Genomic DNA, 25,038 nt, shown 5'->3' on the forward strand with positions numbered 1-25,038 from the left:
GGGTCTCTGCTCACCCTTGTTGAGCATGTTGGGAGCCATGCTCAACCCTCCCAGGCTCCTATTGGTGAAACAAGTGCTGAGTGTGTGTGGAGGGTGTGGGGAACTCCCACCAGGTCCTGGTGGGGTGGCTGCAGCCAGACCCACTCCCTCCCCAGCTGCCCCCTGCGAGCCCTTGCTCTGAGGGAAGATGCACTGAGACCCCATAGAGTGAGTGGTCTTTTTTATTTTCAGTCCTTCTTGTTCCGCCCCACAGAGAAACAGGCTCAGGAGCTCGGCAGGGGGGCTGCTTGGGGAATACCGGGAACAGCGAACTAGCCTCAGGGGTACTGCTGCCGCTGCTGAAATTAGGGGCGGGAGAGAGCCGCCACCATACCACTCTGGTTGGGGGAATGGACATGAAGCAGAGGCCCTGGGAGAGAAGTGTAAAGGCCAGCCATGCAGCCGGGGCCAAGGCGAGGAGGGGCCCTAAGGCCTGGAGAAGCCCTGGGGACCAACCCTGGTCTGCCCCAGAAGCTGCCCATAGGCCTTCTCTGGACTCCCAAATCATGACTTATGTCATCACCGTGGCCGCAGGAATAGGAAGTGGACGTCCATGACATTGGTGCCCGTCAGCCCTGTGTACAGCAGGTGGGCCCCACCCTGGAAGCGATGGAAGAAGGTATGTGAGTCATTGTGGGCTAGGAAGGTGGCCACATCCAGGCCCTCAGCGGTGGCCTGGCTGGCAAGCTCAGGCATAACCCAGGCCCCGGCTGCCTCTGTGGGTCCGTCCTTGCCATCGGTGCCGCCACTCAGAAACAGCGCATCAACAGGCCCCAGTGGCCGCTGTCCCAGCTCTGCTGCAACACGCAGGGCCAGTTCCTGGTTCCGGCCACCCTTGCCTGAGCCTTGCAACTGCACTGTGGGCTCCCCACCAGCCAGCAGGCAGATGGGGCCCCTAGCCTCCTTCACGACCTCCAGGGCCTCCTTCAGCTGCAGGTCCGGGAGCTGGAGTGCAGCTGCCTGCTCATGGAGTTGTTTATCCTCCTCCACAGAGACTCCAGCACCACCGGGCGGAGTGAGGTGGGCTCCAGCCACTCGGGCCAGCAGTCCGTAAAACTTGGCCACACTTTTCACGTCGCCCTGCATGGCTGCACTCAGCACCACGGCTTGGTATCCCAGTGCCTCAGCCTGCCGCCGGGCCTCAGCCAGTGCCAGTGCATTGGAGCCAATGATCACATTGAGGACATGGCCACAAGTGTGTGGCCCATGAGGGTCCGAGTCAGCCCGGGCCAGCACAGTTTTCACAGAACGTGGCAAGGCAGCACGGAGGCCATAGCGATTAAGGATGTGCAGGCAATCTTGCACATTGTGGACGCTGGCCACAGTGGGGCCGCTGGCGATCACCTCCACAGGGTCTCCCACCACGTCTGACAGAATCAGGCTTACCACCTGGGAAGAGGTTGAAGATGCAAAGCTTAGTCCTGCCTGGTCCTCACCCCAGAGCTATGAGGACAAACTGCCCCTTCCCACCACCCCACTTCTCATGTATCCATACACCTTACACCACCTGCTGCATTTCCTGGCCCATTTCTAACCCCTCAAGTGGGTTTGCAGAACACCTGGCCATGTGGACTCAACCTTGTCCTCTGAGGTCTCTCTTTGATGGCCCTGTGAACTCCATACCAGGCCGCTGCCAATCTGTAAGCTGTTTTAGGCTTTCATCTGCTGGGCACATGTGGGCCTGATTCCACTAACTCAGGGCTGCCTGGGTAAGAAATGACTCACACACCTGGGCAGGGTAGGCAGCCTGAGCGAGCCCCCCACCCTTGAGCTGGGACAGGGCCTTCCGGATGGTGTTCAGCTCCTGGATTGTGGCTCCGCGGGCCGCCAGCAGCTTGGTGAGTGTCTGCTTCTCCTCCAGTGTGACGGGTGGGATGGGGGCGGGCAGCAGGGCTGAGCCCCCACCTACAGAGACATTAAAGACTTCAGGCAGAGGGGACAGCAAGGAAACGTCCTCATCCAGGGATGCAGGTGGGCAGTGAACACATTAGGGAAGGGATGGGACCTGAAAGGTAGAGTTAGGGTGCCCCTATATGGATATGCAGTGAATGTGTGCAGTCACCACACCCTGGGCACCTGAGGTTGTGCCCTGCCTTGGGGTACCGCAGGTCCCAGCAGGCACTGGAGGAACTATTCCTTAGATCTTGAAATAGGTGGCAGATATGGGGGATGTGGGGGAGGGGGGATGGAGAACCAAGGAGAGGGCTCCATAGGGGCTGCAGGGCCTAGGTTCTAGCCCCAGGTGACATTGGTACAGACAGCAACAACAGCAGTGACATTTTCCTTGCAAGACTCTGAGTTAGGTACTCCCTGTGTGCCCTCATGATCTGCCAATGGGTCATTCTAGGGGAGGACCCCACAGCTCAGGGGAGGCCAGACAACTGGCCCAGGGCCGTCTAGAAGTCAGCCATCCAGGTTCCTTACTGCCTTACCTGCTTCATGTCCCTGGGGCCTCAGACCAATGGTTTCTTGAAGACCCGATATTGCCCCACCCCACTTTCCGGAGCCAATCTGGCACCCACACCTGAGATGAGCACGAGCAGCAGGTCGTCAGCTGTCAGCCCTTCAGCCAGCTGCCGGATGGCTAATGCAGCCCGCAGCGCATCACGGTCCGGCAGGTTGTCCTCTGCACCCTCAAAAACCTGGACACGGCTGTGTGGCTTCAAGAGCATCTCCCTCAGGGGAGAAAGAACAGAGAGTAAGAAATGGGGCGGGCTCCTCTCCTCCCAGTAATTTCCCAGCTGTACAGGTGAGGGGGGCATGAATAAGGATGCCTGCTGATACCCGTCCTGGAACCAAGCCAGACCCAGTAGAAAAGGGAAGCTGGTGAGGAAGGGAGGCCCCGATCCAGCCTGAGTCTGGGCCCAGATTCCCCTCCAGATGGACAGTGGGGAGCAGCCCCCCAAAGCTCCTTACTGCTTGCCACTGCACTCTACGGCAGCACGGATCCCCTTGGGAACGCTGATCACTCCCTGCACCAGATGCTGGCCCAGTAGCTCCTCAGCTACAGCTGCCATGCCCAGCACAGCCTTGCCGAAGCCCACCAGGTAGAGGTTTTGCCGCAGCTGAAAGCTCCGATCCCGCACCTTCAGATGCCCGCTGCTGGGGTCCAAGGACAGTGCCCGGTGCATCATGGGGCCTGGCAGCACGGCACCAACAGTGTTCTCAAACAGCATCCGAGCCTGCTCTGCCAAGGCCATGCCACTAGCCAGCCGTGCCCCTGGGCCCCCCCAGAGGAGTGGGCGTAATGGGGCTCGGGCCAAGCGGGGCAAGACCTGCAGGGCTACAGCCATGCCCCACTGCTTTCAGCTCCACCTGGCACCCATAGCCGCCTGGAGGGGAAGAAAACACTAATGAGGCAGTTGCAAGGTTAGAGAAGGGAGCCCCTGAGGGCTCAGGGATAGTGGACCCCACAGCTGCTGCTGCAAGAATGGACCATCTGCCAGTCCCAGGAGACTTCCCAAGGCTCCCAGCTGACGGATCTCACTCCAGTCCTCGGAGCCCAGGCCTGCCACCCAGCCATGTCCTCCTCTTCTGCAGGCCACACAGCGGTCCTCTGAACGCTCTGCCTGGAGTCCAAAGGTCCTGTTAGTTGAGCCCTCCTCCTAGGTCACCCACTTTGGCTGAGAGTTAATCATTCACAGAGTGAGTAATTCCTATCAGCGGATTCCCGCCCCGCCCCTTGTCCACCCCTTCACTCTGAGCCCTCACCCAGGTGCAACGCCCCTTTCTGGCACTACTTCCTTGCCTCTTCACCACTTCTGGTGCCAGGAGGCTGCTGGCTGTCCCACCAGCTGACTCAAGCCCGTTGACCTCCCACATGCTCCATTTCATTAACTTATGGGTCTGTGTGGGGAGGCTGTAGGCTTGCCAGGGCACTCATAGGTCCTGAACATCAAGGCATACAGTCTGAGGAGACCCAGCACTCACGGCCAGTACAACAAGAGGTTCCGTTTCAAATCAGAAGTGGCAGCAAAGTCTCGCTCATGGTGGAACCTCAAAGAAATCCCAGATGCCACATGAGGCGATGTACCAGGGGACCCAATCTGCCAGATAGAAAAAGATGCCCTTCCACCTACATGGCTGGCCAGACCCACTCCTGCTAAAAGCATGCCTTTTGGCTCCCACAGAACAAAACAAGTCTTGGGTCACACCACCCACAGCGGTGAGAGCCAAGTGGCTATAGCAGGGAAAAGCCAGGCTCCCACAGCTGAGCCCAAAAAATCATTTTCCCCACGGGGCAAGGGAAAGGCTAAAGAAGCCTTGAGGTGAAGGTCAGGAGGCTGTAGAGGAGTTTATCTCTAAGAAGGCATCTACTTTAATAAATGCCCACCATAAGTGCTGCCAGTTGACTGCAGCAGTGTGTGGACAGAGCAGGGGAAGGCGGCTGGGAATCATGCTCCAGCTCTACCACAGGTTTTCTGAGTGGCTGGGAGAGCTCCATTTCTCTCACTGGCCTCATCTGCAAAATAAGAGGTGGGAGCCCTAGGCTGGTTTTGCTCAGTGGATAGAGCATCAGCCTGTGGACTGACGGGTCTCAGGTTCGATTCTGGTCAAGGGCACATGCCAAGGTTGCGGGCTTGATCCCCAGTAGGGGACCTGCAGGAGGCAGCCAATCAATGATTCTCTCTCATCATTGATGTTTCTATCTCTCTTTCCCTCTCCCTTCCTCTTTGAAATCAATAAAGATATATATTTTTTTTAAAAAAGAGAAGTGGGATAAGATTAAGACTAATGCTTTCCCCTTGAAATCTCTGGGCTCTCTGAAGCTGTCCACTGTTAACACACAAAACCTGGACACCAAACACCAATTTATCCCACACTCAAAAAACCTGGCAACATCTAGCCCTCGGCCACTTAGCCTGCTGGTTTCTCCCTTTCCCATAAGAGACCAACTCTGTTCGTCCCCAGTTGTAAAAGGGAACAGAGAGCACCACCATGCAGACTCTGAAAATGGGCCTAGCTTTTTCCAGGGGGCTCCTGGGGCTGACCTCCATTAGGCTTGGAGTTAAAAGTATCTAAGCATCTAGCAAAAGCTGGGTGAACTTTGTACTTATTTCCCAAATGGACACAGGCCTAGACTAGAGGATCCCTGCCTTGCTACTGGATAGCAGAGCCCAGGGCAGGAGGGCATTCAAGGTGAAGGTTGCCAGAGAAAATACAGGACGCCCAGTCAAATTTGAATTTCACACAAATGAATTTTTTTCTTAACAATTAACAATGTTATATTCGTTTCCTATGTACAACATAGTGGTTAGGAATTGCTTTAATATAGGGATATCCCCTAGAATATTTGGGACATACCTATACTGAAATATTATTTGTTGTTTATCTGAGATTCAAATTTAAACGGATTTCCTGTATTTTTATTTGCTAAACCCAGCAACTCTAATCAGGACAACTCTTCTCAAACTCCTAGGCCAGGGGTGGGCAAACTTTTTGACTCGAGGGCCACAATGGGTTCTTAAACTGGACCGGAGGGCCGGAACAAAAGCATGGATGGAGTGTTTGTGTGAACTAATATAAATTCAAAGTAAAGGAGCGGAGGGGAGAGCAAGAGAACCAGATAGAACAGCCGGATCCGGCCCGCGGGCCGTAGTTTGCCCACGGCTGTGACCTAGGCACTACAGCGCTAAATCGGGAGATTCCGAGAACATCCGCCGTGACTCCTCCCCGCCACCAGATGGGGCTAGAGCCACTTCCGGCCGTCGCCTGCTGCTGGCACAGGCCCCGGAAGTGACGTCACCTTGGCCGGCGGCGCAGTACTTTGCGAGGGAAATGACTGCGGCGTAATATTGGGTGGTAACCCGAGAATTAGGAGCCCGCTGCCGCCTGGGCCCGTTGTGGCCCAGCCCAAGGACTGCTTCCGCGTGTTTCGCAGCAGAGACTTACCTCCGGTTCCCGGCTGCGGCTTCCAGCGCTGGAGGCCGGAAGTACTCGCTGGTGGGCGGAGCGGGATCCGGAAGTGCGGGGTGGGTGGGGCGGGGTTAGGGTACCAGGTGTGAATGGTGCTGGGAGGAGCGCGGCCGTATCCGGAGTGAGGCGTAGGGCTTTGGCTCCGCTCAGGCCGCGGAGGAACGTGGATGGAGTCACTTGGCGCCTCGGTTTCTTCATCTCTGCAATGGGGGTAGTAATTGCCGCCTCACTGGTTGCTATGATCCGTCCCCTCATTTTTCCTGTTCGGTGCAATCAGCAGATACTTTCCAAGCTCCTGTTAGGTGCCAGGCACTGTACTGAGCAAACGGGCCCAGAATCCCAGAATCACTCCTTACCCACAACCCACCCGCTCCGAGCCAGGTTGTCGTCCTCGCCCCTCCCACTGCTGTGGTCCCAAGTATTTTATTGGTGTCTCCACCCCGCCCCCCTTCCCCTTGGCATCCAAATAACAGCTCTGACTCAGCAAGAGAGTTCAGTTCCGAGATCCTCTAACACACAAGGGGCTTGTAAACACAAGTGACCCTGGGCCTCTCACTGTCCCTGCTCTGACCCTGTGCTCAGGCTGAACGGGCTCGATGCCTCACACATTCCAAAGACACAGGAGGGTACACAATTTTTACTACGTTTTCTTGGGGAGGTGTGGGGGAGAGCTACATGACATCACAGACTAGACTTCCTAAAAATCTTAAAACAGATTTTCACACCCGTTCTCTAGCAGCTGCCACATCTCTCCATAGGTCTCCAAACCATGCTCTGCTTTTGTCATAAACTCCTCCTCCCACCTTCCTAGCTGTCTTCCTGGATTTTCCTTTGCCTTTATACTAGAGGACCTTTTATTCCCTATCAAGGGCTCCTAAATGCTTCTCCACCTCATCATCCAAGCCCAGGCACTTTCAGGAGGAGTTGCCTTCTTTATTATTATTTTTTTCTCGAATATAGTTTACATTCAGTATTATTTTGTATTAGTTTCAGATGTACCGCATAGATAATCATATACTTTACACAGTGTTCTCTCCCTCCACCCCCATGTTTCCAGTGCCCACCTGGCACATTCATAGTTATTACAATATTATTGACTATATTCCCTACGCTGTACTTTACATCCCCAGACCTGCCTTCTGTAGATTTGGGGAGATTGTAAAAACTTAAAATTTCAGTTTGTCCTTGCTTACAGTAAGCTGTCTTCATCCATGCATGCATTTATTCACTTCTCCATCATTCAACAGTCATTTCCCGAGTGTCTTCTATGTGGGCCAAGTGCTGTAACTGCTGCAATGAGTAAGAAGTGGTTCTTTCAGATGGGAAATGTACTCTGCTTTTGTAATTACATTCCCACATTGGTGAGAGGAGTGTAAATTTGAGCACCTCACTAATTATTTAGTGCCAGACTCATAAACAGACACCATGTACTGTGCCAGTGCTGTTCTGTCAGAATGTAAGCAGGGGACTAACTGTACCCATTTTTTAACCTCCCACCGCACCCCACAACTACTCACAAGATGCATTTAACAACAGCGTAAGGTTTACTAGTAGATGCCACTGGACTGTGAGCTTCTGGAATGTCGTGACTTGGTCTAATTTGTATTTGTACTGCCTTGCATAGGACCAGGCACAAAAAGAAACTGGAATTTCTTTCTTCTTCTTTTTTTTTAAAAATGAATTAAGACAACAAGTGAAGTGCTCAACTACAAACTGCTGCAGACCCTAAGTGGAAAGGATTTCACAAAAGGAAAAGAGTTGGTGGTGAATGGAAGTAGAAGGCTTCATTAAGTGGTGGGGTTTAGGTCTAAGAAAACAGAATATTTAGCTCATCAGAATAATAACACATCTCTGGATAGTGGGCATGAATATGTCTACGGGTTTTTTTTTTAATCCTCACCAAGGATATGTTTAGAGAGAAGAAGGGAGAGAGAGAGAGAGAGAGAGAGAGAGAGAGAGAGAGAGAGAGAGAGAAAGAAATTCCTGACTGAGAATCTAACCTGCAACCTTTTGGTGTACAGGACGATGCTCCAACCAACTGAGCCACCTGCCAGGGCTGTCAACAGTCTTTTAAAGAGCACTTTGGCAATAAATATCAATATCAATAAATATAAAAAATATGACATGCAATTTCAGTCCAAGGAAATAATTGGCTATGCAGACAAAAGATGGTATAGGGGAGGGAAAACCTTTTTCTTTTACAGTCTTAGGTTCAGTGGTGGAGGCCCTACAAATTAAATTGACAGAAAACAGATCAGTGTGAGAAAAAGGTTATTTTATGTGCACATGGGCGGGGAGGGGGAGGTTGCTCACAGAAATTAAGTGAGGACTCCAAAGAAGCCAGTAGGTCTGAGAGCTTATATACCATTTTTAACAAAGAGTGATAAATTATGGAGATGGACAAGATAGAGGGGGTTTGAGCTACAAGGGGCAGTACATTGTGGGAAAATAAATATATGGGGGGAAATAAGGATTGCTGTAGTAAGATTTGTTTTCACAGACTCATCTTGGCATTGGCTCCTGGTACCAGAATGGCAAAATTTCTCACAAAAATTTATGTGAGGAGGAGGGCAGGGAGCCCTTTGTGTGTCTGCTGTTTCTCAGATGCCTTCAGCTTCAAATAATCCGTATGCCAAAGTGGCATATTTAGGGTGATATACTCTGATCCCTTCAGTGGATATGGAGAGATATTCATCCCAGACATTTTCTGAGTGTAAAGCAATGTAAATACCCATTGATAATAGAATTTATACAATTAAGTTTATAGTGCTTCTAAAAATATTAATAATATTAATTCTAATATTATTAAGCCTACATACATGTTATTTTTTTTGAGATGCTATTTTATGAATTAAGGAAACTGTGGAAAGGCCATTAAAGTAGATTATAAGCTTTCCCTATTCAAGCAAGCTGAATTACACATACCCTACTGAGGAAGGGGTTACTGAATTTATTCAAGTTAAGCTTTAATTTACATGTTCCCTTTGAGAGCAAAGGAGGAGGGTGTTCCTGGGTGATGTTGGATGATAGTGACCAGGGGAAGGTGGCAACAGTGGCACCCATCTCCACTAACAGTGCTGAATCTCAGGAATTCATTATGGATAAAGTACTTGGTCCCTGTAAATCTGAAACCCACCCCCTTCTCAGCTCAAGGGGGTGGGTCATCAGGGTAGTAAGTAGTGCTCTGTCTTGGGCTTTCTGACCTGGAACTTCACTGTAAATATATTCTGCTTGTTGAAGAAGCTGATCACACATGATGTGCAACCCTTTGAGGTTTCGGATGCCTCAGTAGGTTGGAAGTGTTAGTTCATGTTGTTACCACAGCAAGCCAGAGTCTTACTCCTAAAGCTCCTGCTTTTCTATGGACATTCATCCTGTTGTCCTCCAGCTTCCAACCAAGAGAGCAGTTTACCCCGAAATCCAGGTCTCTCCCCTTCCAGCACTTCCCTGCCCCCTTGTGGTCGAGTTCAGGCAGTCAACTAGTTGTGGCCAATGAGTTGTGAGTGGAAGTGATGAGGGTCATTTCTGGCCATTTACTTGCCCGGGAGGTTTTCCTGAGCATTTTTCCCCTTGGACCTGGCAGTTGGCAACATTCAACCCGAGACCCTGAGTGAGCGATAGGAAGAGCCACCCTGCCAACCCACAACGGACATGTATTGAAAGTAGAAAATAAACCTTTGATGTTTTTAAATCACTAAGATGGGGTTTGTGTTATTGAGCCATAACCTAGCCCATCCTGGCTGATAAGCTCACTTTATCCTGTAGACCTGCATCTTAGAAGCTAGATCTACTCTTGTTGATATTAGATCATCCAGAAAATGTTGGTTCTCATTGGCATTCACCTTGCCAGACATGCTTCAGGTCACATACTGTTCATGCTTGCACACCTTTTCTTGAGGTAATAGAACAACAATGAAGAGATCAAGAACATTTTGCTATGTATACACAAACTCAGGAGAGTCTTGTGCACTAATTAATACCTCAAAGCAGGGACACAAAGCAGAAAGCAGCTTCCACAAATAGAAATTCTTTGCATCGGTTGTAGATTCCAGCAGTGGGGCAGATTTTTATTCCATCAGTTCATGTGGCTTCTGCCCCCCACCCCCACCTTTTTAAAAAGATGGTGTATTGAAACATCTATGTGAGAGAGGCACCCCGACTGGGGATTGAACCCAAAACCTGGGCATGTGCCCTGACCGGGAATGGAACTGATGACCTTTTGGTGCATGGGGCAATGCTCAACCAGCTAAGCCACACTGTCCAGGATTGCCCCTACCCCTTTTATTGCACTTTACCTGTGACTGAACAGAGGTAAATGATCACAAGAATTCAGGACCAGCAGGAAATGTAGGATTGATTTAGAACCAGAAATAAAAAATAGTGAATATGAATGTGTTCCGTCTTTTCTCCAATGAGGTGAACAAAGTTTGGTTATTCAGCCCTGAAAAGTATTGTGAATTATTATAGTGCATTCATAGAGAACCTGTAAAAAGTTCTGCCACCGTAAAATCCACTGTGAAAGTAAAGCAGTGATTTACTTTGCATACTCAGGAATGCAAAACCCGAGGTAAGTCAGAGGGTGTCAGTCATCAACTCCAAACTGGAGACAGCTGCCTTCTCAGGGCAGCACTCCTGGTCTTCACGGCCTCCCTCCATTTGTCCTTCACATCCGGGACCTTGGGGTTCAGCCCCCTCTTCCTAAGTTTTCAACCCTAATGCCTTGCAAGAGTCTGCATGGAGGCATCGAAGAGCTCTGCAGTGAGCTTTCAGGACCCCCCCCCCCCCCGCCCTCTGCCTCCCCTGCCTTGGGCTCTGCACTGCTGGACACTGGCCAGGGCAGGGCCAGGGCGAGCTCTGGGAGCCCAAAGCTCTGGCGCTAGAATGGTATTATGAAGGCTTCTTCAGGGGTCAAGAGCAGGTTAGGCGGTGCTGGAGGAGAGATAGAATAGAGCTCTTTTAGGTAAGTGAAGCATCCATCCTATATAATAAAAGGCTAATATGCAAATTGTCCCCATGGGCAGGAGTTCCACTGACTGCGAGTTAGATGTGCGCTGACCACCAGGGGGCGGCACAGAACATGGTTGGCGTTGGTAATGTGGCCCTGGCAGCTGCCGGCCCCAACGGGCCCAGAGGGGAGTGGGACCACGGCAGGATGGTGGAGCAGGTGAGCGGGTGGCACCAGGCCAAGGCCAGTGCAAAGGCAGGCCCCGGTTGGTGGTAGCAGCAGGCAGCTGGAGGAAGGGAGGCCGGCAGCTGGCAGCTGCTAGAGACACTACCCATGCACAAATTTTGTGCACTGGGCCTCTAGTCTTATATAAAAAATGCTGTTTGAAATTTTAACCCTGCTATTTGGCTTCTGTAAATGCTTGCTTGCTTAAATAATAAGGAAAATAAGACTACTCCCACTTCAGAGAGGCCATTAAACCTTCCCCGGACAAAATTATCAGTGCTGGCACCAGGCTGAGGTCTCAAGGCCACAGCACATAGGGGCTCTTTAAGAACTTGCAAAAGGGGCTGGAAACACCCCATATTTGGGAGACAAAGAAGGTAAAAACATATAAATAGGGAAAATTCCTCCATGTTGGGGCCCAGAATTTGAGAGACATTTTTCCTCTGGACCCGCACGTAATAAATGTAACTCCATCTCTTAAGTATTGCTTGGTTCTTCTCCGGTTTTCTGTAACATAAGGACTGTAAACCCCTTAAAGCTATTTTTTTTTTATTTTTTTTAATATATATTTTATTGATATTTCACAGAGAGGAAAGGAGAGGGATAGAGAGCTAGAAACATCGATGAGAGAGAAACATCGATCAGCTGCCTCCTGCACACCTCCCACTGAGGATGTGCCCGCAACCAAGGTACATGCCCTTGACTGGAATCGAACCCGGGACCTTTCAGTCCGCAGGCCGACGCTCTATCCACTGAGCCAAACCGGTCTCGGCTATTTTTTTTTTTTTAAAGGAGGGGTAGGGGAGCATACAAACAGCTCAGCCTGGACTGGTGAGTAACTGATGAGGAGGGGCTACTAAGGCTGTATAGGCTGGGTTGTCAGATGGGGCAGTTAAGCCTTTTGAAACAGTTGTATACTTTTAGAGACAAGAGCTTCTGGGAGGCTAGGCAGTTCTTCCTGGCTCTGAGCAGTCGGCTTATCTGGGAAGCTCCTATCCCTTCCTTCCACAACAAGAAGGCATTGTTGAGCTACAATGGACTCAGTTACAAGTGAAACAATTACCTACCCTTTGCCCTGGAAGCGCAGCTGGAGAGTGCAAACCCAGCCTCCAGGGCTTACTGGCTGGGTGACCTTGGGAAAGTTACTTAACCTCACAAAACCCCAGAGTCTTCATCATTAAAATGGGGTTAAGAGCATGAAATGTGTTCAAAGTGCACACAGAAAGGCTCCAAGTTGTGGCCGAATAGTTTCTGAGCTGGGCCAGATTAATGGGTGTGTGACCTATACAGTCACCAGGGAACAAGGCCAGAAGGGGTCCCGCACTTTGTTTAATAGTCTGCTGTTGCTGTCTTGCAATTCTTAACAGTTTCTTTGAGGGGAAGCCCATATTTTTATTTTGTACTGGGTCGGGCAGATTATGTAGCCAGTCCTACTACCTGGAGAAGAATGGTATTATGGGCCCCATAGCCTGGGAGTCTCAGGACCTGTCTGAGGAAGTCGTCAGTGGCTACACGTTAGGAGGGCCAGGGTTACACACTGGGTGAGGCGGATGTGGCACTGTCTCCCGGGCAGTACTGAGGCTGTACGGACAAAGTCTGAGCTTCCCGGCTAGACAGGTACTTCCCGCCACGTGGCCCAGGAGAGCTCTTTAAGCAAGAGGCCTAGAAACCCTAGGCCTGGCTCACTCAGTAGCTGAAGGTCACACTTTGAGTCTCCCACAGGCTGATCCCTTGGGAGAACTAAGCACAGCCTGGAATTCAGAAGTGGCACAAGCTGCAGGAATTATATGAAGTCAGCTACAGGTTCCTTGCAAAAACCCCACAAAATCAAATGTTCTAATCTTTTTTCTGAAAATGTTTTTATTGATTTTGGAGAGAGGAAGGGAGGAATACCTATGTGAGAGAACCATCTGTCAGATGCCTCCTGCACGCCCCCTACTGGGGATTGAGTCCACAACCCTGTGCTCTGGCTGGGAATTGAACCAGGAATGCTCAACCAACGGAGCCACACTGGCCAGAGTAAATACTTTACCCTTTTCGTTTTTATTTTTTGTTAATTCTCATCTGAGTATATATTTTCCATTGATTTTTAGATAGAATGGAAGGGAGGGAGGGAGAGGAGAGAGGAAGAGAAAAGAAGTGAGAGAGACACATGGAGTGGTTGCCTCCTGCATGTGCCCGCAGAACTGGGGCAGGGATCGAACTTGCAACCCAGATACTTGTCCTTGACCGAGAATGGAACCTGTGTGTGGGCCAATGCTCTAACCACTGAGCTGTATGGACCAGGGCCTCTACTCTTCTAAAATGCTTTTAAGCAGATACTAATTTAGTCATCAGAAGAAAATAAAACAAGCAAGAAACAAATAGAAAATGTGTTTCAATGAGTAAAAACCATTGCTGAGGTTGCCCTTGACTCCACAGAAGATGCTTGTAATTTTCATTTGATGTAAAATGTTACTTCTGCTCATGGTCATCCTAGAACATTTATTTCCTCTTGGTGATAAGTGAAATGATGCATTCATTTAGAAAATAAAGCAATTTGTCAGGTAAGAAGCAGTTATATGAGACTGCGTGTGACAATTGAAACATGCTCTTCAGAATTACTGTGGGTTGCAATCATGTTCCAATATTCTGCTTTTCCTCTTTGGCAGTTTAGCTTACACACACACACACACACACACACACACACACACACACACGGCCTTCCCAGAGAGTCACTGGACTCTAGTTATTGTGAAAGCTTGTGTAAAAACTTGATGGGGAGCAGAATAAGCCTCCCCATAATGTGCCACTTTGGCATGTGGATTGTTTTGAGCTGAAGGCAATTAAGAGCCAGCAGACTTGAGAAAAGCTTTTTCTCCATTAACTGCCTAAAAGAATTTAAAAAGGGGGTCTATACCAGGAAGAGAGCTGTTACCAGAGACAACTTTGTACACCAGATTTATCTGCATGCCGTGGCAAACATTTGTTTACCAAAGTTTTGCTCTTCTTATCTTCCTATGAATTGTCTTCCTCCCTTTTGAGATCCCAGACCCCTACTTTCTCCTTAGCTCAGGATGGTATAAAAGCCTCACTTGTGCCCTAACCGGTTTGGCTCAGTGGATAGAGCGTCAGCCTGCCGATTGTAGGGTCCCAGGTTTGATTCCAGTCAAGGGCATGTACCTTGGTTGCAGGCACATCCCCAGTAGGGGGTGTGCAGGAGGCAGCTGATCCATGTTTCCCTCTCATCGATGTTTCTAACTCTCTATCCCTCTCCCTTCCTCTCTGTAAAAATCAATAAAATACATTTTTTAAAAAAAGCCTCAATTGCCTGACTACCTTGGATTCTGTCTTTGTGGGGTTCCTGTACATACAGGGTAGGGTAAAAATAAGTTTACAGTTGTGAGTACACGAAACAGAGTTCATTCTTGTATTACTATTTATTCATTGTTGTATTATTTTCCATATGAACAATTGTAAATCTACTTTTGCCCCACTCTGTATATACAGAATTAAATTTGTTTTTCTGTTAATCTGTCATGTCAATTTTCTTTCTTTTCTTTTTCTATTTTGTCTTATGTCAATTTTTATGTATTAGATCCGCCAACTAATCTAAAAGGTAAGGAGGGAAATGTTTTTCTCCCAAACAAGCTTAATCAAGTTCCAGAGAAGTCCCACTGGGCACTTTAACTCAAATTTATCTCAAAGAATTGGAATGTGTAAGGAGCCATCAGTTTTGGACAGAAGATATATGGCTTAGTATAGATTCCACTTTAAACTGTCTATCATGAAATGTAAACATTTAATAAATGGGCCAATCCTGCCCTAGTCGGTTGCTCAGTGGTTAGAGTGTTGGCCCAAGGACTAAATGGTCATGGGTTCGATTCCGGTCAAGGTCATGTACCTCAATTGCAGGTTCGATCCCTGGTCCCTGTCAGGGTGAGAGCGAGAGGCAACCAATCCATGAGTCTCTCACATCGATGTTTCTCTCTCTTCCACTCTCTCTAAAAATCAATGGAAAAAATGTCCTTGGGTGAGGATTAACCCCCCCAACACCCCAAATTAAAAAGAAATGGGCCAATCCTAACCCTATTGTAATAAGTTCACAACATACAAGTGGGTCAAGTCATTACATTGTACACTGTTAAATAAAAACCTTTGCTGCTAAAAGCTTTTCTGAAAAAAGGGTTTATTGAGCCACATGCTAGCCAGAAAAAGGATGAGGTCCTGGGGCATGCAATCTAAACCAGCAGCAGCAGGGCTAGATGGAGAAGAAAAATCCGTCTGTTGTCCTGGAGCTGACAGTTTGGAGAAAAAAAGTGCAAGTTGTTTTAAAAGAATTTACATTGGCTCTACATAAAGGGGGTGGGGGGAGGTGACTGGGGCTGGTTCTGGGGCAGGTGGCTGGTCAGTAAGGAAGAAGTGTTTGCTCTTTTTGTGTTGATTGTGGGCAACAGTCCAGAATGCTCATGCGTAAGCAGAATGCAGTGGTGTCTGGTGGTCAGCTATTCTCTAGATAATCATGGAAATAACCACCGGGAGGTTAATTCAAAGTTTCAACGAGCATTCAGGAATGTAAGCAATTTTGCTGGTTTTTGGCCTGCAGCTATTAACTGATTTAACCTCCCTTATCTCTCCCCTCCACCCTCCTGCCTGCTGTAATTTAATTTAGGACACTAAGGAATTTTCTCCTTGTCAACTTACACAATACTGTGTCAATTATATTGCAATAAATCTGGAAAAAAAAAAAAAAACAACTCTATACAACTAGCTTAATAAATAAGAAAAAATTATTACTTAACATAACAAGTAATTTCAAGATAGGATGGCTGTAGGGTTGGTGTATAGATCACAAGGACCCCGTGTTAGTTTCCTACGGCTGCCATAAGAAAGTCACATAAACTGGGTGGGTTAAAACGATAGACGTTTATTGTCTCACGGTTCTGGAGGCTAGTAGTCCAAAATCCAGCAGGGCCACACTCCCTCTGAAATCCATAGGAGAGACTCCAATCTCTGCCTCCATCTTGGCATAGCCATCTTCTTTTGGGTGTCTCTCTTTTCTTCTAATAAGGACACCAGTCATATTGGATTTAGGGTCCACCCCACTCCAGTATGACCTTATCTTAACAACCCCATCTCCAAATACGGTTACATTCTGGGGTACTTACTAGAGGTGAGGACTTCAATATATCTTTGGGGGAGGGGGAGAGACACAACTCAATCCACAACAGAACCTTACCATCTTTCTGCTCGGCCACTGTCAACTCCTGGCTTGCCTTTAGACTGCTGTCCTCATGGTGAAACCTGGCTACAGCAGTCCCAGGCATCATGTCCAACAAACAGTGTCCATTAGAGGGATCCCTTCCTTGTATCTCTTTTAGAAGCAAAGAGTCCTTCCTAGGACCCCCTCCCACAGCAGACTTCTCATTTATCATTAGCAAAAATTTCATCACTTACGCATGCCTAATGCCATGACTGGGATGGGGAACAAGACCACTCATCGTGGTTGGCTTTGACTAGTGGTTCTTAAATTTAAACATGCTTTAGGCTCACCTACCTGTAGGGCTTGTTAAAACACAGATTGCTGGCCTCCACACCCAGAGCTTCTATTTCACTAGGCCTGATGTGAGGTCTGAGAATTGGAATTTTTGACAAGTTCCTAGTTGAGGTTAATGCTTCTGGTCCTGGAATCATACTTTGAGAACCAGTGGTTTAGACTAACCAGGATTTATCTCAGAGTACTGAGCTCAACAAGTGGAAAATGCATTGCCAATTAGAGGAGAAAGGAATCAACAAAATCAGGGTTCCATCAGAAAGGAGCAAGGCGGGTAGGCAACTAGTAGTGTCTGCCAAACAGTGGCCAAAGAAAAGCCAGGAAGAGACTAGAAGGGGTGTGTCCAGACAGGCAAGAAGAAAGTCAGAAAGGAATAATGTCAAGGGAGCTATGGAGAAGAATTTTAGGGAGTGATCAACACTGTTAACGTCATCGATAGGGCCAGGAAGATAAACACTTATTGAGAAGATTCCATTTTCGTAAGGACCTCATTAAAACAACATCATATACAGAACTTTTTTTTTTTGTGCAACAAACTTTATAAAATCTTATCAGGAACATACCCATGACATAGGAAAACTGTCCTTTTAGTTGATGAAAGAACTTAAGTTTTAGTTTTATATAAATATACCATTGATAGTGGATATTAATTAATTTTTTAAATACTAATAACAGCCCTGGCTGGTGTGGCTCAGTTGACTGGGCATCGTCCCATGCACCAAAAAGTTGCTGGTTTGATTCCCAGTCAGGGCACATGCTCAGGTTTCGGGCTCCATCCCTGGTAAGGGGGCATGCAGGAGGCAGCCAATCTATGTTCTGCTCTCACATCAATGTTTCTCTTTCTCCCTCTCTCCCTTTTTCTCTAAAAATTAATTAAAAAATTCTAATAACTTAATGTTAGCCAGCTTAATTATAAGAAATAATATTTTCTCTTCCCATTCTGAAATAACCAAGACAAAGTTATTTTATTTCCATTAATGAGAACATATCTCCATACCTTATACTATCTTTTATTAAAAACATTAATTTCTTCAATATTAATTATAATTTTAAACCCTTAGAAATCTTAATTTTAGTGACAACTGAAAATAAGCAATTAGCATTCTTTAGACCAGTAAATTTATTAATACAGTTCATTCAAAATGATTATGTAGCCCTGTATTATTGACCTGGAACATGTCAATATATATATATTTCAGAAGGAAAATCTGTAAAGTTCCACATCAAAATGGTAAAATTTATATTATATGTAATTTACCATAATAAAAACAAATATAATGGTAGCTACTTCTGGATGCTATGCTTTTATTACTTACTAGTGACCCGGTGCACAAAAGAACCCGCCCACCCGCATGTGCCTCAAAATCGTGTGAAAACCAGACCTGGCCGGTCCCACCCCCATCAAGGCCCGCAGGGTGGGGGGCATAGCCTCAGGTCCTCCAGCCTCGGGTCCTCTGGCCCGGAGCCAGGGTGTGGGGGGGTGCAGCCTCAGATCCCCTGTCAAGCCACGCCAGGTGGGGGGCACAGCCTCAGGTCCCCCGTCAAGACCCGCCAGGCGGAGGGCATGGCCTCAGGTCCCCTGGCCTGGCCTCAGGTCCCCCGGCCCTGGCGCCAGGCAGGGGGCGCGGCCTCAGGTCCCCCGGCCCCAGTGCGAGGGCGCGAGGGCATGATGACCGTTTGTATATTAGCTCTTTATTATATAGGATTTTTATTTCTTAAGTTTTCTGCAATGGACGTGTATTTACTTGTGTGAAAACTAAGTAAATAAATGAAATAAAGCTTTAAAAGAAGAAGAAAATAAAAGGTCAAGTCTGATGCTCTTTAAGGCAATTTGATTCACTTCTGATTGCAAACTTTCTCCTCTGGTGTCTCCCCACCACCACCACCCCCACCCTCTGAAACCACCCTTTCTGAGTCACTTTAAAAAATTTTTTTGTTGTCTTTATTTTATTTTTTAAATTTATCTTTATTGTTGGAAGTATTATAGATTTCCCCTTTGTTTTTTCTCCCATTGACCCCCTCCACCTGCACATGACCCTCCCAGGCCTTCACCACACTATTCTCTGGGTCATGGGCTATGGATGTCCTATATAACAAAAGAGTAATATGCAAATAGACTGAACTGCAGAACAACCGAACAACCAATCAAAGTGTAATATGCTAATGATATGCTAAGACTGCTCAACTGCTCGCTATGACATGCACTGACCACCAGGGGGCAGATGCTCCTACCAGTAGGTTAGCTTGCTGCTGGAATCTGGCAGATGGGGACTGAGCGAGATGGGCTGGACACGCCCTGGAGCCCTCCCGTCGTCCCTCCTTGGCCCCGATCATGGGTGGGGTCCCTCAGTCTGGCCTGTGCCCTCTCGAAATCTGGGACCCCCTCAGAGAATGTCGGAGAGCCAGTTTCAGCCCGATCCTGCAGGCCACTCCTCTTGGAAGGGTGCCAGATGCAGGGCTCATGGCTGGCGAGTGCTGCTGCTGCAGCACGAGCCTCTCCTGATCAGGACCGATTGGGCAGGAGCCCGTAGCAGGCACAGTGGGGCCGGGATGAATGGGAACAGCAGGTAGGAGCTGCAGGCAGCGTTGGACTGCGGGTTTCAGCCCGATCCCTGCAGGCCACCCAGAGGGATCCCACCTGTGCATGAATTCATGCACCGGGCCTCTAGTATGAATATAAGTTCCTGGGTTAATCACTCCCCACCCATCCTCCCACTCCCACCTTCCCTCTGAAATTGTTAATCTGTTTCAAGTTTCTATGTCTCTGGATCTATTTTGTTCATTAGTTTATTTTGTTCATTAGATTCCACATATGATACTTATTTTTGTCTGACTGTTTTATTTCACTTAGCATAATACTCTCCAGGTTCATCCATGTTGTTGCCAATGGTAAGAGTTCCTTTTTTTTACAGCCGTGTGGTCACTTTTTAAAGTCCAGCCTTTAAGGCACTGTTGGACGGGAAGCCAGGAGAGCCCAATTCTAGCATGGCTGGGAGCCAGGCTGGGAATGTGAAATAGGCTGGACCATTTCAGGATACTCTTAAAATGTGAAAAATGACCTTTTCCATTCCAAAAATAATTCTAAAAGTCAAGTCTTGGAAGAAAGCTCCAGTCTTAACAGTGAAATCTGGGAAAGGTACAGGAAGTAGAAAACTTGAGAGATACCCTGCAAAGATTTCTTTTGGCCGACAACATTCAGTAGTAGATTACAGCTGTTTCTGTGGTTATTTTTGTGGGTTAAGAGGAACCACAAAATGGTATCTCAGTGGATGTGTCCACTTCCCAAAAGTCCAGGACATGGCACCAGATTTGTCCGTGTTGCATCTAACTATTCAAAGCCGACTCTACATCAGCATTTTCAGTCTGTGAAATAAAGAAGCAGGGATTGCAGGGAAGTGAGTGCACTGGGGCGCCCAGGGCTTTTCTTCCATTGCTTTGCAGTTTGGAAAGTTGCCATCCATTCAGGTTTCACTCAAACAGGCTTTTTCCAGACCCTAGAACAAATCGTAGCCAGAAACTCTGCTCTTTGTCAGGAGGCAAATTGCAGCCCAGACTGAGCCAGGATCTTGCCTTCTCCCCATAGAAAACAACTTTGTTTTTAATGTGTAGGAATCCTGGCTCTTCTTTCTTTACGCAGGGAATGGGACACAGTCCCTAGTTCTTTCCAGAAAGACCCCTGTTGTCCCCAGGTTTCTGTATGGTTTTTACCACTGTCCAGGTTATATCTGGATCTATGGATATCGCATCTTCCTAATATCAGTGATTTAAATGTTTCCGTCGTTCCTCTTTAGCCACTGAAGTTTAATGAAGTAAAGAAATAGGTTCCCTCTCCATTGTTGGAGACCGCAGGCAATGAACTGTTTGAGGAGCTCCACACAGTTAGACATCTGTGAACCCTCATGGGTTGCACTGTGTACCCCCTTGCACAGAAAGTGAAAGCCAGGGTTCGTGGTGCCTATTTTGGGATTAGATGTGCTTTTCTTTGTTAGGGATCTGTGGAGGGCAGGAAGGGACTAGACCTCGGGTCTAGAGTCAGAGTAGAAAAATTTAAAACAACCACTTGGAAAGGTCACCCGCCGCAGGCACTATAGAACTCCCCGTTCCATAAATAAAAGAAATAGTTTCTGCCTGACCACCACTCCCCTACCTGCCAGAGGCATTACAGAGCTGTCTCTGTAACAAACAACCCATATAGAGAAAGGTCCGGTGTAGAACTTCCTCACTGCGCGAGCGAACCATATTAGGAAAAGTCCAGGACAAAGGGGTCCCACATTCGCGGGTCATTCAAAGGGGCCAATCAGGGAATGCCAGGCCAACAGTTATAGAGGGAAGGGTTATAAAGGAAGGGACTGCCGCTTTCAACGGCGCTCTTGCCACGGCACTTGCCTGCTGCTGCGTCAGCTACGGCGGGGCCCAGATTCGAATCTGCAATAAACTTTTTCCCTGTTTGATCCAATTGGTCTCGGTGGTCTATCTCCGGGGGGACGCGCTCCGTTACAGGATCAACTTTCTCTTCCTTTAAGGCAAAGAACCCCTTTGAGGAACCATTGGAACAATCCTGTTGACTACGAAGAGGATAATGCAGCTGTTTTATATCTTAAATGTGGTGATGATTGCACTACTGTATATGGTATTAAAAACTATCAATTAAATTATACCTGGATTAAGAACACCAACAGCAATCAGTTTAGTAACATGAAAAAATGTGTACAAAGCAATACTAAAGTTGTGGGGGAGGAAATGGTGCATCTGTAAAGTTTATGTGTGTGTATATTTATATATATACATATATATGAAATCAGGGAAATTTAAAACTGCATTTAGCGGAATGAGGAGATAATTTTCCCTTTTAAAATTTTATTCGTAATTGCTGCTATGACTTTTTGTAAATTTTATTTGTAAATGCTGCTATTTGTAATTGCTGATCAGGAGAGGCTCCCACTGCAGCAGTTTATTGTTCAGATTATTACAATTGTTCCTCTTTTTTCCTCCCATAGCTCCCCTCCACCCGGTTCCCACCCCACCCTCTGTCCTTACCCCCCATCCCCACTGTCCTTATCCATAGGTGTACGATTTTTGTCCAGTCTCTTCCCGCACCCCCCACACCCCTTTCCCCCCCCCGAGAATTGTCAGTCCACTCCCTTTCTATGCCCCTGATTCTATTATATTCACCAGTTTATTATGTTCATCAGATTTTTTATTCACTTGATTTTTAGATTCACTTATTGATAGATATGTATTTGTTGTTCATAATTTTTATCTTTACCTTTTTCTTCTTCTTCTTCCTCTTCTTAAATAATACCTTTCAGCATTTCATATAATACTGGTTTGGTGTTGATGAACTCCATTAGATTTTTCTTATCTGTGAAGCTCTTTATCTGACCTTCAATTCTGAATGATAGCTTTGCTGGGTAGAGTAATCTTGGTTGTAGGTTCTTGCTATTCATCACTTTGAATATTTCTTGCTACTCCCATCTGGCCTTCATAGTTTCTGTTAAGAAATCAGCTGACAATCGTATGGGTGCTCCCTTGTAGGTAATTAACTGTTTTTCTCTTGCTGCTTTTAATATTCTCTCTTTGTCTTTTGCTCTTGACATTTTAATTATGATGTGTCTTGGTGTGGTCCTCTTTGGATTCCTTTTGTTTGGGGTTCTGTGTGCTTCCTGGACTTGTAAGTCTATTTCTTTCACCAGGTGGGGCAAGTTTTCTGTCATTATTTCTTCAAATAGGTTTTCAGTATCTTGATCTCTCTTTTCTTCTGGCAACCTCATAATTCGGATGTTGGTACGCTTGAAGTTGTTCCAGAGGCTCCTTACACTATCTTCATATATATATATTTTTTTAATTTGGGAAATGGGGGCCAGGCAGAAGCCCAACTCCAGTGGGAGGACCATGCTTTGCTTTGGCCTTGCCATCCCTTTTATTCAGGTTTGCTATACACCCATTGCCCTTAGGCAGGCAATTCTATAAAGGCCAGATTGTCTTATCAGTAAGGATTTACATGATTATTTGGTGGGGAAGTTGCTTCAGCTACCATTGTCTCAATTAGATAGGGAGTGGTTGGCTCTGACCTTTCAGAGCTTCAAGGTTGACCAGCCTTGGTTCCTTGTCCACACCTTTCTAATTAGTGAGACAATGATTGGTTTCCAGCATCTCCACCTTTTCTTTTCTTTAAAAAATCTTGCATCTGCAGACTAGAAATAAACATATAAGAACAAAAAATGAGACAAGCAATAATGGTTATGCTGAGAGGCAAATGAATCATTCTGTAGTAAGTTTCTTTCTGGACCAACAGTGTTTTGAGTCCCAATTTCAATGTCAAACAGTTCCTTATGTGTACATGTCAGCAATGATATTTCAGTTCTGGATGGTGGACAAATGGTGGTAATGCAGGTCCGACCCTCTCTGGTTTTGTCCTGGGCAACCTGCAGCGACGCACAGCTGCTGACTGCTAGCATGGCAAGGTGTCGTCAGCGTCTTCCATCTCTGGACTGTTTCTCCTCTTGTCTTCATGGCTGGAGCATTCCTGTCAATTCCTCTCTGTTGCAAGAATCCACATGGTCTTGGAGTTGTTTTAGATCGAGACTCTGCAGCTTGATCGTGGGCTTTGTGTGCGGTGAATTTCCCTCACCTTTTTCTTGGTGTATTTTTCCTCCTTCCCTCTAGGTGAAAAATATCATCTCCTCCAGACGTCCCTCATTCAGGCGCCAGATGTGGGAACTCCTTTCACGTCCTGAGTTCAGGGTTCAGGTTCAGGGTTCGGGTTCTGGAGAAGGCCGCACACAAATGAAAGAGACTAGAAAAATATTAATTTGGGAAATGGGGGGCCAGGCGGAAGCCCAACTCCAGTGGGAGGACTACCTACCTTCATATTTTTGGATTCTTTTTTCTTTTTGCTTTTCCGGTTGGGTGTTTTTTGCTTCTTTGTATTTCAAATCTTTGACTTGATTCTTGCGATCCTCTAGTCTGCTGTTGGATCTCTGTATATTATTTTTTATTTCAGTCAGTGTATGCTTAATTTCTAGTTGGTCCTTTTTCATTTCCTTGAGGGTCTCACTAAATTTATCGGCCTTTTCTAGAAAATTCTTGAAAAACCTTATAACCGTGGTTTTGAACTCTATATCCAGTCATTTGCTTTCCTCCATTTCTTTCATTTGTGACCTGTTTCTTTGTCTGTGCATTTTGGCTGCTTCCCTGAGTTGATAGAGTGGCTTTGTGGCTAGGTGTCCTATAGGGCCCAGTGGCTCAGCCTCCCAAGTTACCTGAGGTGGACACTCTTGGTGCACCCCTTTGTGGGCTGTGTGCACATTCTTGTTGTAGTTAAGCCTTGATTGTTGTTGATATCACTGGGAGGAATTGACCTCCAGGCCAATTGGCTATGAGGATCAGCTGTGTCTATGCTGGGAGAACTTCTGTGCTGGAGACAACCTTATGAGACAAGACTTGCAAAAGCCTCTGTGCTCAGCTTGGACGGGGCAAAGTCTCAGGGCGGAGCAGACAGCAATGGCTTCCCGTCAGCCCTACCCTAATAGGCCCCTGTGTTTCAGTGTCCCATACTCAGTTGCCAGCCCTCTCAGCACGTGCGCCTCTGTACCTCTGCCTCCTGCAGCTCCTCTGAGTCTCAGTGTGCTTTTCTCTTTCCTTCTAGTTTGAGAATTTCCACTCAGCCAGCCTTCCTGTGGTTCTGGATGATGTCCGTTTTGTCCTTTAGTTGTAGTTTTGAAATTGTTGTGCGAGGCAGCAGTTTAGGTGTTTACCTATGCCCGTGGTCAGCAAACTGCGGCTCACGAGCCACATGCGGCTCTTTGGCCCCTTGAGTGTGGCTCTTCCACAAAATACCATGGCCTGGGTGAGTCTATTTTGAAGAAGTGGCGTTAGAAGAAGTTTAAGTTTAAAAAATTTGGCTCTCAGAAGAAATTTCAATCGTTGTACTGTTGCTATTTGCCTCTGTTGACTAATGAGTTTGCCGACCACTGACCTATGCTGCCATCTTGGTTTCTCTGTAAGTACATTTTATTTATTTTTTCCTACATATTAAAAATATTTTTACTGAATTTATTGGGGTGACATCCTATATAATAAATAGGTAATATGCAAATTGACCCTCATGCCATCGCATCACAAGATGGCTGCCCCCATGTCACCACAAGATGGCAGCTCCCACATTGTCACAAGATGGCTGGCAGGGGAGGACAGTTGGGGGGGACCAGACCTGTAGGGGAGGGCAGTTGGGGGCAATCAGGCTGGCAGGGGAACAGTTAGGCGTCAATCAGGCCAGCAGGGGAGTGGTTAGGGGCAATCAGGCAGGTGAGTGGTTAGGAGCAAGCAGTCCTGAATTGTGAGAGGGATGTCCAACAGGGGTCGGACCTAAACCGGCAGT

General features: G+C 47.3%; 1 protein-coding gene across 5 annotated transcripts; it reads right to left on the bottom strand.

Moving 5' to 3' along the window:
* Positions 1 to 203: 203 nt before the first annotated feature.
* GLYCTK (glycerate kinase) lies at positions 204 to 6,353 on the bottom strand. 5 transcript variants are annotated; one of them, XR_013960867.1, is made up of 7 exons: positions 5,932 to 5,988; positions 3,970 to 4,085; positions 2,956 to 3,371; positions 2,564 to 2,715; positions 1,769 to 1,944; positions 369 to 1,428; positions 204 to 311 (listed from the first exon to the last, which is right to left on the bottom strand). XR_013960867.1 is itself a non-coding variant. In XM_080673462.1 (6 exons), exons 3-6 carry the CDS (start codon positions 3,330 to 3,332, stop codon positions 559 to 561), a joined length of 1,575 nt encoding a protein of 524 aa, XP_080529588.1. In that variant the 5' UTR covers positions 3,333 to 3,371; positions 3,970 to 4,085; positions 5,932 to 5,988; the 3' UTR covers positions 204 to 558. The 5 variants fall into 5 exon arrangements, 2 of the variants coding, with proteins under 2 accessions (XP_080529588.1, XP_080529587.1); XR_013960866.1 differs by lacking the exon at positions 3,970 to 4,085 and having other exon boundaries at positions 5,932 to 6,353; XR_013960868.1 differs by lacking the exons at positions 3,970 to 4,085; positions 5,932 to 5,988 and adding an exon at positions 3,527 to 3,597.
* Between the last annotated feature and the right edge of the window lie 18,685 nt (positions 6,354 to 25,038).

This window comes from Plecotus auritus (genome assembly GCF_963455305.1).
Source record: "Plecotus auritus genome assembly, chromosome: 6".
Taxonomy (NCBI): Eukaryota; Metazoa; Chordata; class Mammalia; order Chiroptera; family Vespertilionidae; genus Plecotus; species Plecotus auritus.

Bases quoted from the DNA above. Each gene is read 5' to 3' on its own strand.
- GLYCTK (XM_080673461.1), bottom strand. From the start codon at position 3,332: ATGGCTGTAGCCCTGCAGGTCTTGCCCCGCTTGGCCCGAGCCCCATTA. The intron at 2,716-2,955 runs GTAAGGAGCTTT...TTCTCCCCTGAG, and splicing joins GTAGAGTGCAGTGGCAAGCA to GGAGATGCTCTTGAAGCCAC. The intron at 1,945-2,563 runs GTGTGGGTGCCA...ATGTCTCTGTAG, and splicing joins GCTGCTCGTGCTCATCTCAG to GTGGGGGCTCAGCCCTGCTG.